The sequence below is a fragment of the Lonchura striata genome, chromosome 4 (genome assembly GCF_050655825.1).
Source record: "Lonchura striata isolate lonStrDom1 chromosome 4, ASM5065582v1, whole genome shotgun sequence".
Lineage (NCBI taxonomy): Eukaryota > Metazoa > Chordata > Aves > Passeriformes > Estrildidae > Lonchura > Lonchura striata.
Genome location: NC_140706.1, coordinates 1,888,066 through 1,904,702, shown reverse-complemented (window position 1 = coordinate 1,904,702; position 16,637 = coordinate 1,888,066). Strand labels below are relative to the sequence as shown.

Here is a 16,637-nt window from a genome sequence, read left to right as displayed (position 1 = left end):
CATCCATCCATCCATCCATCCATCATGGCTGGGGACAGTGACACCACTCCTGTACCCAGTGCCACACTGGGACCCCAATCTGGGACCCCAAACTGGGACCATAAACTGGGATCCTGAACTGAGACCCTGAACTGGGACCCTAAACAGAGATCCCAAACTGGGACCCTAAACTGGGACACCGAACTGGGACCATCAACTGGGACCCTAAACTGGGACCCCACAGTGTGAACCTAAACTGGAGCCCTAAACTGGAACCCTAAACAGGGACCCTAAAAGGGGACCCCAAACTGACACTCCGAACTGGGACCCCAAACTGGGACCCTAAACAGAGACCCCAAACAGGGACCCCGAACTGGGACCCCAGACTGGAACCCCGAGGTGGGACTCCAAACTGGGACTCCAAACTGGGACCCCAAACTGGATCCGGAGCTGGGGGTCCTGCTTCCCCTTCCCCATATTCAGGGGATGTCCCCACCCCTCCGAGTGTCACCGCCAGGCCCCCCCCGAGCTGTGCCACCCCCCCTCTGTCCTTCCTGCCACCTTCACTGTCACCTCCCGGAACATTTTGGGACCCGCCTGTCCCCACCTGGCTGGCAGGGACACACCGGCGACAGCGCTTTGTCCCCGCATGGGTGGCCGTGCCGAGCTGGGCACAGGGGGGTGACAAACGCGTCCCTCGAGGGGACAAAGGCGACCAGCGAGAAGAAAGCGGGGCGGTTTTTCCTGGCAAAGGGACACGCGGGTGACACCCGAGCCAAGGGCTGGCGCTCCGCCAGGTGACCCGGGCAGGAGCCACCCGCGGGTGGCCGCTGTTGACAGCAAACACGGCGGGTGGCCGGGCAGGGCCAGCTCGGCTCGGGAGGGACCGGAGCCACCCGCTTGGGGACGAGGTGACATCCCGGCCAGGTGGCTTCCGAGCTGCCCGGCCCCGCCAGCGAAGGCACAAAGGTCACAACGGACGCCCCCGGTGGCAGCGGGGGCTTGGGGACAAAGTGACAGGGGATCGTCCAGCCCCGTGTGGCGCCGGCGCGGTGCCAGGTGTCCCGATGTCGCCGTGGGGTGGGGACACAGCGGGAAGGGCGCCCTGGCACCTCGGGAGTGTCACCACGGCTCCCCACGGGTGTCCCCTGCGTGGGGACACCTTCCCCGGTCGCGGTCCCCAGGAGGGGACAGCCCCGCAGAGCCACACTGTCCCCCTGTCCCCACGAGAGACACACGTGGCCCCTGTGCCATCCTGCCTGTCGCAGTGCCACCCAGCTGTCCCCTCTTGAAGCAGTGTCACACGCCCATCCATCCTTGTCACCCCTGGCTGTGCCAGTGCCACCCCTCTGTCCCTTCCTGTCCCAGTGCCACCCACCCATCCCTGTCACCCCTGCCTGTCCCAGTGCCACCCACCCGTCCCTGTCACCCCTGCCTGTCCCAGTGCCACCCACCCATCCCTGTCACCCCTGCCTGTCCCAGTGCCACCCCTCTGTCCCTTCCCGACCCGGTGTCACCCACCAGTCCCTGCTTGTCCCAGTGCCACCCACCCATCCCTGTCACCCCTGCCTGTCCCAGTGCCACCCCTCTGTCCCTTCCTGCCCCAGTGCCACCCACCCATCCCTGTCACCCCTGCCTGTCCCAGTGCCACCCCTCTGTCCCTTCCTGTCCCAGTGCCACCCACCCGTCCCTGTCACCCCTGCCTGTCCCAGTGCCACCCCTCTGTCCCTTCCCGACCCGGTGTCACCCACCAGTCCCTGCTTGTCCCAGTGCCACCCACCCATCCCTGTCACCCCTGCCTGTCCCAGTGCCACCTGCCTGTCCCAGTGCCACCCACCCATCCCTGTCACCCCTGCCTGCCCCAGTGCCACCCCTCTGTCCCTGTCACCCCTGCCTGTCCCAGTGCCACCCCTCTGTCCCTGTACCCGCTCCAGTGCCACCCACGCACTCCTGCCCGGTGTCACCCCCTCGTCCCTGCCACCAGTGCTCGGGGACAGAGGGATGTCCCTCCCTCCCCTGTCCCCCATCTCGGTGTCCCCCCGGTGTCCCGCCGGTGTCCCCCCGGTGTCCCCGCCGTGTCCCGCACTCACTCAGCCGGGGGTTGCTGTGGAAGTCGCGGGTCACGGCCAGCCCGTGCTCGCGGGCGGCCGCCAGCTCTGTCGCCGCTGCTGTCACCTTGGTGGCGGCCATGGCCCTGTCCCTGTCCCTGTCCTTGTCCCCGTCACGGTCCCGGTCCCGCCGGGCAGGACACGGCAGCGCCCCGGGTTTTGTAGCTGCGACACCGGCGACACAGGCGACACCGGCGACACAGGTGACACCGGAGACAGAGGTGGCACCGGCGACACAGGTGACACCGGAGACAGAGGTGACACCAGAGACAGAGGTGGCACTGGTGACACAGGTGACACCGGAGACAGGGGTGGCACCGTGTTGTCTGTAAACAGCGGGAGGGAGCGGCCGGAGGCGGGATCGCGGGAGCCGGGATGGGGGCAGGGAACGGGAACGGGAGAGGGACGGGGAAAGGAACGGGAACGGGAATGGGGACGGGAACGGGAACGGGAATGGGAATGGGAACGGGAACGGGAGAAGGATGGAGAAAGGAACGGGGACGGGAATGGGGACGGGAACGGGAACGGGGACAGGAATGGGAATGGGAACGGGAACGGGGACGGGAATGGGAATGGGAGAAGGATGGGGAAAGGAATGGGGACAGGGACAGCAATGGGGAATGGGAACGGGGACGGGAATGGGAATGGGGATGGGGACGGGAACGGGAACGGGAACGGGAACGGGGACGGGAATGGGAATGGGAACGGGAACGGGAACGGGAGAAGGATGGGGAAAGGAACAGGAACGGGGACAGGAACGGGGATGGGAAAGGGAATGGGAATGGGAATGGGAGAAGGATGGGGAAAGGAATGGGAACGGGAACGGGGATGGGAAAGGGAATGGGAGAAGGATGGGGAAAGGAACGGGGACGGGGACAGCGATGGGGAACGGGAACGGGGACGGGAACGGGAATGGGGATGGGGACTCAATGGGAATGGGAATGGGAAGAGGAGTGGGAATGGGAAGGGAAACGGGAACAGGAATGGGAATGAGAATGGGATAGGAAATGGGATAGGAAATGGGAGAGAGACAAGGGGGAGGGACAAGGGATAAGAATAGGGAAAAGGCATAGGGACCGGGATAAAGGATTGGGATAGGGATAGGGAAAAGGGATTTGGATAAGAGATAGGGATAAGGGAAAAGAATAGGGAAAGGGGCTGGGATAAGGGATAGGGATGTAGCTATGGGATAGGGATCGGGATAGGGATGGGGTTAGGGATAAGGGCTAGGGATAAGGGGTTAGGATAGGGATAGGGATAAGGGATTGGGATAAGGGATTGGGATAAGGGATTGGGATAAGGATAAGGGGTAGGGATGAGAGATTAAGGATAGGGATAAGGGGTTAGGATAGGGATAAGGCATTGGGATAAGGGATAGAGATAAGGGAATGGGATAGGGAAAGGGTCTGGGATAAGGGATAGGGATGTTGATAAGGGATAGGGATAGGGATAGGAATAAAGGGTAGGGAATGGGATAGGGAAAAGGGATTAGGATAGGGATAGGGATAGGGATAGGGATAAGGGATTGGGATAAGGGATTTGGATAGGGAAAGGGTCTAGGATAAGGGATAGGGATGTTGATAAGGGATAGGGGTCGGGATAGGGATGGGATTAGGGATAGGGATGAGGGGTTTGGGTAGGGATAAGGCATTGGGATAAGGGATAGAGATAAGGGAATGGGATAGGGATAAGGGATTGGGATAAGGGATAGGGATGTAGATATGGGATAGGGATCGGGATAGGGATGGGGGTAGGGATAGGGATAAGGGGTTGGGATAGGGATGAGGAATAAGAATAGGGATAAGGGACAGCGATAGGGGATGGGGATCGGGGTAGGGATAAAAGATAAGGAAAAGTGAGTCGGGATAAAGGATTGGGATAAGGAATAAGGATAGGGAAAAGGGGCTGCGCGGCTCCTCGGGGGCTCTGAGGCAGCGGTGGCCTCGGAAATGTCACCCTGTGTTGTCACCCACGGGGACAAGGACACCCGGAGCGGGGCCAGGGGCCCCACAGGAGGAGGAGGAGGCGGAAGGAGGCAGGGCGCGACTTTTATTAACAATAAAAACCATCAAAACCCCGCGTTTTTCCTCAAAATTTGACATCCAGCCTTGGTTTTCCAGTCATCCCAGTCTGGAGGAGCCCCTGGCACCGAGCGGGACAAACTGGGGGTGTCCCCAAACTGTCCCCGAACCCCGCGACAGCTTCGCTTTGGAGAAAGGAGCTTTGGAAAAAAAAAAAAAAACTTGGGATGGGATTTGGGATTTTTGGGGTCAAACGGGCAAAAGGAGCAGCGCCGGGATTCCCGCGGATCTTTCAGGATCACCGGAGCAGGCAGGAAAACCCCAAAGATATTTCCAAATTCATATTCCTAATTCCTAATTCCTAATTCCCGGGCTTTGTTTTACCCGGAATGTCCCCAGATGCCCTCCGGGATTTTCCAGTTTGGAAAAAAAATCCCTAAATCCCCGCTGGAGTGGGGCTGGCAGGAGGGAAAAGCGAAACCCGGGTGGGGTTGGGGACAGAATTCCAGAGGTGGCGACGCGGCCACTTCCCTGTCCTGGCTCCACCTGGCTCAGGAAGAGGCGGGATCAAGAATAAATTAAAGGATTAGGGGAAGAGAGGAGGAAAAATCCCAAATATCGTTGGAGAAATTCCAGGCGACTTGTGCCGGGTGGTGGGGGAGGGGGGGGACAGGATTGTCACTTGTCACCTGTCCCTGCCTCAGTTTCCCCGCCCGAGCCGTCCCTTTAAAACGCTCCAAAGGGAGCGGAGCAATAAATAAGAATTCCCTAAAAAAGGGGGAAAAAGAAAAAAAAAATTGACGGAAAGTTTCTCATAAAATCATTTATTTTAAATATTTCCCTGCAAAATCCTGGGAATTCGGGGCCCGGGAGATGCGGCCCCATCGGGAGCAGCAGCCCGGGGGTGGAGGGCAAGGGGGATGCTCAGTGTTAATGATCATTGTTCATTAATGAATCGGTTAATTAATCAACGGCAGCGGGTTTGGGGGTGTGGGGGGAGCCCCCGGGGCAGGGTCTGGGTGTGGGGAGGGGGCTCGGGGTGTCCCGGCAAGGTGGTGACACCGCGGGACACCCGGACAAGGTGGTGACGCTGCAGGACACCTGGACAAGGTGGTGACACCACAGGACACCTGGACAAGGTGGTGATGCTGCAGGACACCTGGACAAGGTGGTGACACCGCGGGACACCATGACAAGGTGGTGACACCGCGGGACACCCGGACAAGGTGGTGACACCACGGGTTGTCCCGGCAAGGTGGTGACACCGCGGGACACCCGGACAAGGTGGTGACACCGCAGGACACCACGACAAGGTGGTGACACCGCAGGGTGTCCTGGACAAGGTGGTGACACCACAAGACACCTGGACAAGGTGGTGACACCGCAGGGTGTCCTGGACAAGGTGGTGACACCACGGGTTGTCCCGGCAAGGTGGTGACACCGCGGGACACCCGGACAAGGTGGTGACACTGCAGGACACCTGGACAAGGTGGTGACACCTCAGGACACCTGGACAAGGTGGTGACACCACAGGACACCCTGACAAGGTGGTGACACTGCAGGGTGTCCCGGCAAGGTGGTGACACCACAGGACACCCTGACAAGGTGGTGACACCGCAGGGCGTCCCCGCAAGGCAATGCCACCACGGGATGACAAAGTGATGCCACCTCAGGACACCTGGTGCCAAGGTGGCGCCACCCCAGCGTGTCCCGCCAAGGCGACGCTCACACCCCCCAGTAGCTGCTCCTGTCCCCAAGCGCCACCTCATGCCAGGTCCCCCTGGTCCCCAGCGCCACCCTCAGCCCGGGTGGCCCCGCAGGAAGCCACTGTCACCCCCTGGGAGCGGGACCCTGGTGCGACAGGGGACAAGCGGGGTGTGGCGGGTGCCGGTGGCAGGACGGTGCCACCCCAGGGTGGGTCTGGGGGCGCTGCTGGCAAAGACCCCCTGGGATGCCACCGCCACCGCTGTCCCCAGCTGTCACCCGGAGGGGTGACAGTGACCCACAGCCCCTCGGGGGGGGTTCCCTGTGGGGTCCGCCAGGCTGGGACAGCCCCCAGAAAGGGACAGGGCGGGGTTTGGGGGTGTCCCAGGGGTGGCGGCAGCCCGGGGACAACACCTGGGGACATCACCCAGGCCAAATTGGGGACAAACCCCCCACCCCACCCCGAGGAGCAGCGCCGCCGCCCTGCGCTCGCCGCGGTGACCTCAGCCCGGCGGGGAAACTGAGGCACGGCGCTTCTCCGAGGACACCGCGGGGACAGAGCCACCGCTGCTGTCCCCGGGGACAGCGACACCTCGGAGCGACACCGGCGACACCCGCGGCCAGGGGGGAGCGGCCATTCCCAGCGGGAATTCCCAGCTCGGGGAGGAGCGATCTGGGCTGGGGGGCGGCGGGGGGAAAGGGACAATTTTGGACACCGTTTTTTGGGGGGGTTTGGATTTTTTTGGGGGGGGTTTGTTTCTTTGTTGTTGTTGTTGTTTTTGTTGTTTGTGTTTTTGTTTTTGGGTTTCTGTTTCTGCTTTTGTTTTGGGGTTTTTGGTTTTGTTTGGGGATTTTGGGTTTTTTTTAATGTTGTTTTTGTTGTTGTTTTTGTTGTTGGGTTTTTGTTTTCGGGTTTTTGTGTTTGTTTTTGGGTTTTTGTTTTTGTGTTTGTTTTTGTTTTTGGGGTTTTTGTTTTTTGTTTTCGGGTTTTTGTGTTTGTTTTTGGGTTTTTGTTTTTGGGTTTTTGTTTTTGTTTTTGTTTTTGGGTTTTTGTTTTTGGGTTTCTGTGTTTGTTTTTGTGTTTCTGGTTTTGTTTCTGTGTTTTTGTTTTTTGTTTTTGTTTTTGGGTTTTTGTGCTTGTTTTTGTTTTTGTGTTTGTTTTTGATTTTGGTTTTTTTTTGTTTGTTTTTGTTTTTGTTATTTTTGTTTTTGTTTTTGTTTTAAGGGCTCGGCTTCTTGCTGTCTACAGAACCGTCCTTCCTCTCCAGCCGCGTGTAAGGCTCGAACGCGGACGCTCCCGCCGGGCAAGAATCGGGCAGATCGCGCAGCCCACCCAACACCCCCCCCAAAAAACACACCGGCCTCCCCGGCAGCCGCGGCGACGGCGACGAGGACGAGGATGCGGAGGAGAAGGACGCGGCCGGGGGCGGCGGGAGCCGGCCGAGGGGCGGCGGGGCGGGCGGGCTGCCGCCGCCGCCCGGCCCCGGGGCCGCGGGGCGCGGCGGGGCCCGGCCGGGCGCGGGGCTGCCGAGCGGCACCGGGCTGCGGGCGGCGGGCAGGAGGCTCGGCGGGGCCGGCACGGACAGCAGGCGGCTTTGCTCCAGCAGCCGCAGGATGTTGCAGGTGGCGAAGGACTCGGAGGTGCCGGAGGAGCGTTTCTCAGAGTCTCTGCTCTGGTCTTTCTTCTGCTTCGTGCGGCGGTTCTGGAACCACACCTTGACCTGGGGGTTTGGGGGTTTGGGGGTTGGGGTTTGGGGGTTTGGGGGAAAGGGGAGGCACGGACGGAAAGAGAGCGCGGGGAGCCGGGGGAGAGAGGCGAGAGGCAGGAGAGAGCGAGAGGTACGAGAGAGAGAGAGAGATGGGTTAGAATGAGCGGCCAAGCGAGACCCGCCCGCCCGGGGATCCCAATCCCAAGGGAGAATTCCCGCGGGGACAGCGGAGAGGGGCCCGAGCCTGCGGGGGGACACGGGAATGAGGGAACCGGGATGGGAACTGGGCCTGGGAATGAGGGATGCGAACTGGGATTGGAGACTGGGAATGGGACCTGGGGCTGGAAATGAGGGATGGGACCTGGGATTGGAGACCAGGGATGGGACCTGGGATTGGAGACCAGGGATGGGAATTGGGCCTGGAAATGAGGGATGGGAACTGGGATTGGAGACCAGGGATGGGAACTGGGATTGGAGACTGGGAATGGGAACTGGGATTGGAAATGAGGGATGGGAACTGGGACTGGAAATGAGGGATGGGACCTGGGATTGGAGACCAGGGATGGGAACTGGGATTGGAGACCAGGGATGGGAACTGGGATTGGAAATGAGGGATGGGACCTGGGATTGGAAATGAGGGATGGGACCTGGGATTGGAGACTGGGAATGGGAACTGGGATTGGAGACCAGGGATGGGAACTGGGATTGGAGACCAGGGATGGGAATTGGGCCTGGAAATGAGGGATGGGACCTGGGATTGGAAATGAGGGATGGGAACTGGGATTGGAGACCAGGGATGGGAACTGGGATTGGAAATGAGGGATGGGACCTGGGATTGGAAATGAGGGATGGGACCTGGGATTGGAGACTGGGAATGGGAACTGGGATTGGAGACCAGGGATGGGAACTGGGATTGGAAATGAGGGATGGGACCTGGGATTGGAGACCGGAAATGGGACCTGGGATTGGAGACCATGGATGGGTCCTGGGAACTGGAGGCTGGGAATGGGACCTGGGATTGGAGACCAGGGATGGGACCTGGGACTAGAGACCAGGAATGGGACCTGGGATTTGAGTCCAGGGACAGGACCTGGGATTGGAGACTGGGAATGGGAACTGGGACTGGAGGCCGGGAACGGGACCTGGGATTGGAGACTGGGAATGGGACCTGGGAATGGGACCCCAGGGATGTGACTCAGGACAGGAACCCCGCGATGGGATACTAAGGATGGGACCTCAGGGATTGGGCCCCAAAAATGGGATCCCAGGGATGGGACCTCAGGAATGGGATTGCAAGCTCCTGTTACTGGGATGGGACCCCAGAAATGGGATGCCAGGGATGGGACTTAGGATAGGACCCCAGGAATGGGACCTCAGGAATGGGATTGCAGGGATGGGATTTGGGACAGGAGCCCAGGGCTGGGATCCCAGGGATGGGATTTGGGACAGGAGCCCAGGGTTGGGATCCCAGGGATGGGATTTGGGACAGGAGCCCAGGGTTGGGATCCCAGGGATGGGATTTGGGACAGGAGCCCAGGGCTGGGATCCCAGGGATGGGATTTGGGACAGGAGTCCAGGGTTGGGATCCCAGGGATGGGATGTGGGACAGGAGTCCAGGGTTGGGATCCCAGGGATGGGATTTGGGACAGGAGCCCAGGGCTGGGATCCCAGGGATGGGATTTGGGACAGGAGCCCAGGGTTGGGATCCCAGGGATGGGATGTGGGACAGGAGTCCAGGGTTGGGATCCCAGGGATGGGATTTGGGACAGGAGCCCAGGGCTGGGATCCCAGGGATGGGTTTCCAGGGATGGGACTCAGAAAAGAAGTCCAAGGTTGGGAGCCTGGGGATGAATCCCCATGGATGGGACCCCAGGAATGGGACTTGGGATGGAAACAGAGGTTTGGAATGCCAGGGACAGAAATCGGGACAGAGTCCAGGGACAGGATCTCAGGGATGGAATTCCAGGGATGGGACCCCAAGGACCCCAGGCTGCTGTTCCTAGAATGGGACCCCAGGGATGGAAAACCAAGAATGGGATCCTAGGGATGGGATTTGGGACAGGAGCCCAGGGCTGGGATCCCAGGGATGGGATCTGGGACAGGAGCCCAGGGCTGGGATCCCAGGGATGGGATCTCAGGAATGGGATCCCAGGGATGGGATTTGGGACAGGAACCCAGGTTTGGGATCCCAGGAATGGGATTTGGGACAGGAGCCCAGGGTTGGGATCCCAGGAATGGGATTTGGGACAGGAGCCCAGGGTTGGGATCCCAGGGGTGGGATCTGGGACAGGAGCCCAGGGCTGGGATCCCAGGGGTGGGATTTGGGACAGGAGCCCAGGGCTGGGATCCCAGGGGTGGGATTTGGGACAGGAGCCCAGGAATGGGATCCCAGGGGTGGGATGTGGGACAGGAGCCCAGGGTTGGGATCCCAGGGGTGGGATTTGGGACAGGAGCCCAGGAATGGGATCCCAGGGGTGGGATGTGGGACAGGAGCCCAGGGTTGGGATCCCAGGGATGGGATTTCAGGAATGGGATCCCAGGGATGGGACTCGGGCCAGGAGCCCAGGGATGGGACCTTGGGGCCGGGAGCCCGGGGAAGGAGCCTAGAGCTCGGGGCTGAGCCTCCCCGCGCCGTGCTCGGCTCTCCCTGCGCTGCTTTTCCCGGGAATGCTGAGCTCGGGGCCGGCTGGACTCTCCCGAACCCCAAATTCCCGTCCCCGACTGCGGACCCTTCCCGGGGCTCAGGGTGACGCGTGAGGGGACAGGGTGGCTTCTGGTGTCCCTGAGCTGCTGGGTACAGACCCAGCCGGGGACACCCGCACCCCAAAACCGCCCCTGGCCGAGGTCAGGAGGGAATCCAGGCTGAGCCCCGCACCCCAAAACCGCCCTGCCCACCCTGAACCCCCCTCGGGAGGCGCCTCCCCCCTTCCCTCCCTCCCTGGCAGAGCAGAGGGGCAGGAGAGGCAGAGCGAGAGACAGCGAGAGGAGGGAGGGACGGACAGACGGACACGGGGGTGAGGAGGGACACGGGTGGGAAGACACTCGGGTTAGAGCACGGAGGGACCCCGAGCGGCCGGGCCAGCGGTGCCGGGCTCGTCCCGGAGCCAGCGGCGGCTCCCTGGGACACGCCAGGCCCGCGGTGACACGGCGGTGACGAAGGAGCGGAGCGAGCGGAGCGTGGGGCACGGGGGGAGCTGAGGGAACCGGGGACACCGGGGACACCGACACCGCGGGGACACCGGGGACACCGGGGACACCGACACCGCGGGGACATTGGGGACACCGGGGACACCGGGGACACCGACACCGTGGGGACACCGGGGACACCGACACCACGGGGACATCGGGGACATTGGGGACACCAACACCGTGGGGACACCGGGGACACCAGGGACACTGACACCGCGGAGACACCAGGGACACCGGGGACACCGGGGACACCAACACCGCGGGGACACCGGGGACACCGACACCACGGGGACACCGGGGACACCAGGGACACCGACACCGCGGGGACATCGGGGACACCGACACCGCGGGGACATCGGGGACACTGGGGACACCAACACCGTGGGGACACTGGGGACATCGGGGACACTGGGGACACCGGGGACACTGACACTGTGGGGACACCGACACCGTGGGGACATTGGGGTCATTGGGGACACCGACACCGCGAGGACATCGGGGACACCAGGGACACCGACACCATGGGGATACTGGGGTCATTGGGGACACCGACACCGTGGCGACACCAGGGACATCGGGGACACCGACACCGCAGGGACACCGACACCATGGAGACATCGAGGTCATTGGGGACACTGACACCGCGGGGACATCGGGGACACCAGGGACACCAACACCATGGGGATACTGGGGTCATTGGGGACACCGACACCGTGGGGACACTGACACCGTGGGGACACCGGGGTCATTGGGGACACCGACACCGTGGGGACACCGGGGACACCAACACCACGGGGACATCAGGGACATCAGGGACACCAACACTGTGGGGTCATTGGGGACACCGACACCACGGGGACACCGGGGACACCGGGGACACCGACACCGCAGGGACACCAGGGACACCGACACCGCGGGGACATCGCCTCCCGCCACCGTCGGACACTGCCGGCCCGTGCCTCCCCTCGGGGACATCCGTGACACCCGCGCGGGGACATCAAGGCACTCGCTGCCACCAGGCACAGCCGGGTCCTCAGGGCTGGTGTCCCCGTCCCACTGACCCCAGATCTGTGTCCCCATCCCACTGACCCCAGTGGTCACTCCCTGCTGACCATTGGAAAGGTTTTGGGAACAAAGCCAGGTTTCCAGGGTGGTGTCCCCATGCCACTGACCCCAGGGCTGGTGTCCCCATGCCACTGAGCCCAGGTCTGTGTCCCCATGCCACTGACCCTAGAGCGGTGTTCCCATGTCACTGACCCCAGATCTGTGTCCCCATCCCACTGACCCTACTGGTCACTCCCTGCTGACCATTGGAAAGGTGTTGGGAACAAAGCCAGGTTTCCAGGGTGGTGTCCCCATGCCACTGACCCCAGGGCTGGTGTCCCCATGCCACTGTCCCCAGGGTGGTGTCCCCATGCCACTGACCCCAGATCTGTGTCCCCATGCCACTGACCCCAGGTCTGTGTCCCCATGCCACTGACCCTAGAGCGGTGTCCCCATGCCACTGACCCCACTGGTCACTCCCTGCTGACCACTGGGATGGTTTTGGGAACAATGTCTGACCCCAGGTCTGTGTCCCCATGCCACTGACCCTAGAGTGGTGTCCCCATGCCACTGACCCCACTGGTCACTCCCTGCTGACCACTGGGATGGCTTTGGGCACAGTGACCTGACGCAGAATTGTCCCATCCCCTGGAGCAGCCGAATCCTGGGAATTGCAGATCCCAAACCCGCAGTGGTGGGACCGAAGAGGACCCAGGCAGCCCCAAGACCCATCTAATTAGCGCCACCTTAACGAAGAGCCGGCGTGAACCCGTACGGGATGGACATTCCCAGAACTCTCACTCCAAGTATTCCGCATCCAGCAATTCAGGTGGAGAAGGAATTCGGGAAAATCCCTCAGTGGGATTTTAATCCCTGAGGATGGGCACGACGAGCCCGTGGATCGGGTTTGGCATCTCCAAACCCCATCCCTGACCCCAAACCAGGAGCTGCTCCAAAATCCCACTGCTCCAGGTGGATCCAAGCCCATCCAACCTGGCCTTGGGCACTGCCAGGGATCCCAAACAAATCTGGGAATTCCAGCCCAGCCAGGAATTCCTTGCCAAGATCCCAGCCCAAGCTCCCCTTTCCCAGTGGGAGCCATTCCCTGGCTCCTGTCCCTCTGTCCCTTGTCCCCAGTCCCTCTCCAGCTCTCCTGGAGCCCCTCCAGGCACTCTGAGCATTCCCTGGAATTTTCCCTTCTCCAGGGGAACATTCCCAGCTCTCCCAGAGCAGAGGAGCTCCAGAGTCCTGGAATGGTTTGGGTTGGAGGAACCTTAAATCCCATCCCAACAATTCCACCCCATCCCAGTTCAGGGACACCTCCCACCATCCCAGGTGGATCCAACCCCAATGTCCAACCTGGCCTTGGGCATTCCCAAGGATCCAGGGATTCTCTGGGAATTCCATTCCAGCCAGGAATTCCTTGCCAAGATCCCAGCCCAAGCTCCCCTTTCCCAGTGGGAGCCATTCCCTGGCTCCTGTCCCTCTGTCCCTTGTCCAGGAAATTCCCTGGAATTTTCCCTTCTCCAGGGGAACGTTCCCAGCCCTCCCAGCCCACCAATGGGAATATGGGAAAAAGGAATCGCGGCATAGAGGTCCCAAAGAGCTGGGAAAGGGGAGCTACAAAATTGTGTAAAATATTAAATAATAATAATAATTTAGTATTTATATTAAATTATACAGAAAGAAAAATACTTTAATATTTATATTTGGGAAATATAACAATAATGGAAAACTAAATCTATTAAAAATTATATTAAAATATATATGGATACATATATCCAAAATTATATACATGTAATTTACAGTTTATTGTATATAAATATATAATTATTATTTTATATTTTATTGAATTGCATCCTGATGTTTTCTCTATTTTATTGAAATCCATCTTTATAGTTTTGTTTTTGTATTATTATACTATACTTTGTATTTTTGTTTTATATTATTGTTTTCATTTTATGTTATATATTAAATATTCTATCACAATATATTTTATCTAAATTTATTAATTTAGATATTTTATATTAATTTATAACCATAGTAATAGCTATTATTATTATACAACTGTAAAATATAACTTACTAATATATAATGCATAATGTACATATATAGTAAACAATGTATTTAATGTAATTACAATGTATTTTATATATTATATTAAAATTTTTTTAGATTATATATTTATATATTGTGATGTTGATGCTTTTCCTTATTTTATTATTTAATTTAATTTAATTTTTACTATTTTATTTTACTTTATCTTCATATTTTATTCTCTCATCTTCTATTAAATTTTAAGAATTCTCTTCTACTTCATTTTATTTTGTTCTCTCCTGCTCAATTTGATTTTTGGTTTATTATATTTTATTTTCCCATCTATATACCTTTTGCCTGAGACAATTTGCTTTCTTTATATTTTATATTATATATATATTCGATATTTGATATTTGATGTTTTATGTTTTATGTTTTATGTTTTATGTTTTATGTTTTATGTTTTATGTTTTATGCTTTATGCTTTATACTTTATGTTTTATGTTTTATTATATATTTTACATTTTATATTTTACATTTTGTATTTTATATTTTATATTTTACATTTTATATTTTATTTTATATGTTATATGCTATGTTATATTTTATATTTATTTTATATTTTATATTTTATATTCTATATTTTATATTCTATATTCTATATTCTATATTCTATATTCTATATTCTATATTCTATATTCTATATTCTATATTCTATATTTCATAGTATATATTTCATATTGCATATTGCATAGTCATATATTATATTTTATACTTTAAATTTATTTTATATTTTATATTTTATGTTTTATATTTTATATTTTATATTATATATTTTATATTTTGTATTTTATATTTTATATTTTATATTTTATATTTATTTTATATTTTATATTTTAAATTTATTTTCTTCTATAATATTTTTATTTTATAATATTGTATTGTTACTTTTAGTGTTATTTTATATTTTATATTGTAATATTTTCTATTTAATTTTCTTTTCCCATTGCTTTCATTCTCTCATTCCACGATGGAACGAGTCCCGGCGATCCCAGATTTCTCCTCCTCCCACTGATCCTTTCCCTAAGGATTCATCCCTGACTTCTCCTGGCGCCTGGAACGTCACCCCGAATGTCACCCTGAATGTCACCCTGAATGTCACCCCGAACGTCACCCTGAACGTCACCCTGAATGTCACCCCGAACGTCACCCCGAACGTCACCGCGCTCCGGGAGCTGCGATCCCGGAATCCCGACTCCCGGATCCGCGGCGGGGCGCGGGGAGCAGCGCGGGAAGATGGGAATTAAAACGGGAAAGCGGCGTTATCCGGAGCCTACGGAATCATCCGGAGCCCGCGACGTCGGCTCCATCCCGGTTCTCCAGGGTTGGATCTCTGGGAATCCCAGGATGGAGACCATGAGAGGTTGGATCCATGGAATCTCCGGGATGGAGCCCACGAGGGGTTGGATCCCTGGAATCCTCGGGATGGAGCCTATGAGGGGTTGGATCCCTGGAATCCTTGGGATGGAGCCTATGAGGGGTTGGATCCCTGGAATTCCATGCTGTCACCTCGGAATAGTGCCAAATCCCGGGATTTCTTCTCCAGAAACTCAGGGCTGCTGCTCCCATCCCTGCTCTTCCCCAGACACCTCGGAGCCACAAAAGGAATTATTCCCAAGAAGGGAATCCTGATGGAAACTCCTTATCTGGGAAGGGAAAGGGTGGGAGCTCATCATTCCATGGATCTCAGTGATCCAGGGATTTGTGCAGGTTTTTGGTCCAGTAAACACCTATCCAACCATCCATCCATCATCCATCATCCAACCATCCATCATCCATCCATCATCCATCCATCCATCCATCCATCATCCATCCATCCATCCATCCATCATCCATCCAACCATCCATCCATCATCCATCCATCATCCATCCATCCATCCATCCATCCATCCATCCATCATCCATCCATCCATCCATCATCCATCCATCCATCCATCATCCATCCATCCATCCATCCATCATCCATCCATCCATCCATCCATCCATCCATCCATCCATCATCCATCCATCATCCATCCATCCATCCATCATCCATCCATCCATCCATCCATCCATCCATCATCCATCCATCATCCATCATCCATAATCCATCCATCCATCCATCCATCATCCATCATCCATCCATCCATCATCCATCCATCCATCCATCCATCCATCCATCCATCATCCATCCATCATCCATCATCCATCATCCATCATCCATCCATCCATCCATCATCCATCCATCCATCATCCATCCATCCCAAAGCACCGCTCGGACAGAACCGGAATTTTCCTGCTCTCATTACAGCTCCCATTTTCCATCCTCATCCTCCGCTTCCCGCTGCGCTGGGGCCGAACCGTGTTGGGAATCGCTCCTGCCTGGGATCCCAAACCCCATCCCCACCCAGCCATCTCCCGGGAACACCACCACCACACCCTCCGTCACTCCCGCATTCCCAAAAACCAGCGGTTTTTATCCGCCACGGAGAATCCCGACCGCGCTCCGCGGCTGCGCGGCTCCGGGGCCGCCTTTGGGGTTTTCAGCCGCGTTTGTTTTGGGCGGCCGTGCCCCGGCGCTGACCCCGGCTCCGTCACGCGCTCCTGGCCCACGTGCGGCCCCGGCTCCTCCATCCCGCGCTATTCCTGGCTGCCGAGTGGGAATTGGCCGGGATTAGCTCCCGAACGCCGGCAGCTGACGCTCCGCCATCCTTCTGCACCGCCTTCCTCCTCCTCCTTTCCTCCTTTCCCTCTTTTCCCTCCTCGTTCTCCTCCCTCTGGCCCCACTGGATCCCGGATCCCGGCAT

At 56.8% G+C, this 16,637-nt stretch overlaps 2 protein-coding genes across 4 annotated transcripts in view; both read right to left on the bottom strand.

The window, feature by feature from the left end:
* ATP6V1B1 (ATPase H+ transporting V1 subunit B1) overlaps window positions 1-2,410 on the bottom strand; it is a 30,327-nt gene extending 27,917 nt beyond the window's left edge. For both annotated transcript variants that reach the window (XR_014954583.1, XM_021526847.3), the window contains exon 1: window positions 2,070-2,410. Coding sequence is in view for 1 of the 2 variants with exons in the window: in XM_021526847.3 (XP_021382522.1) it covers window positions 2,070-2,169 (100 nt within the window). In the remaining variant the exon portion in view is untranslated. The remainder of the gene's footprint in view (window positions 1-2,069) is intronic.
* A 2,506-nt stretch (window positions 2,411-4,916) lies between these two features.
* VAX2 (ventral anterior homeobox 2) overlaps window positions 4,917-16,637 on the bottom strand; it is a 28,724-nt gene continuing 17,003 nt past the window's right edge. For both annotated transcript variants that reach the window (XM_021526802.3, XM_031504605.3), the window contains one exon: window positions 4,917-7,533. In XM_021526802.3, coding sequence (XP_021382477.3) covers window positions 7,033-7,533 — 501 coding nt within the window. In that variant the 3' untranslated portion in view covers window positions 4,917-7,032. The remainder of the gene's footprint in view (window positions 7,534-16,637) is intronic.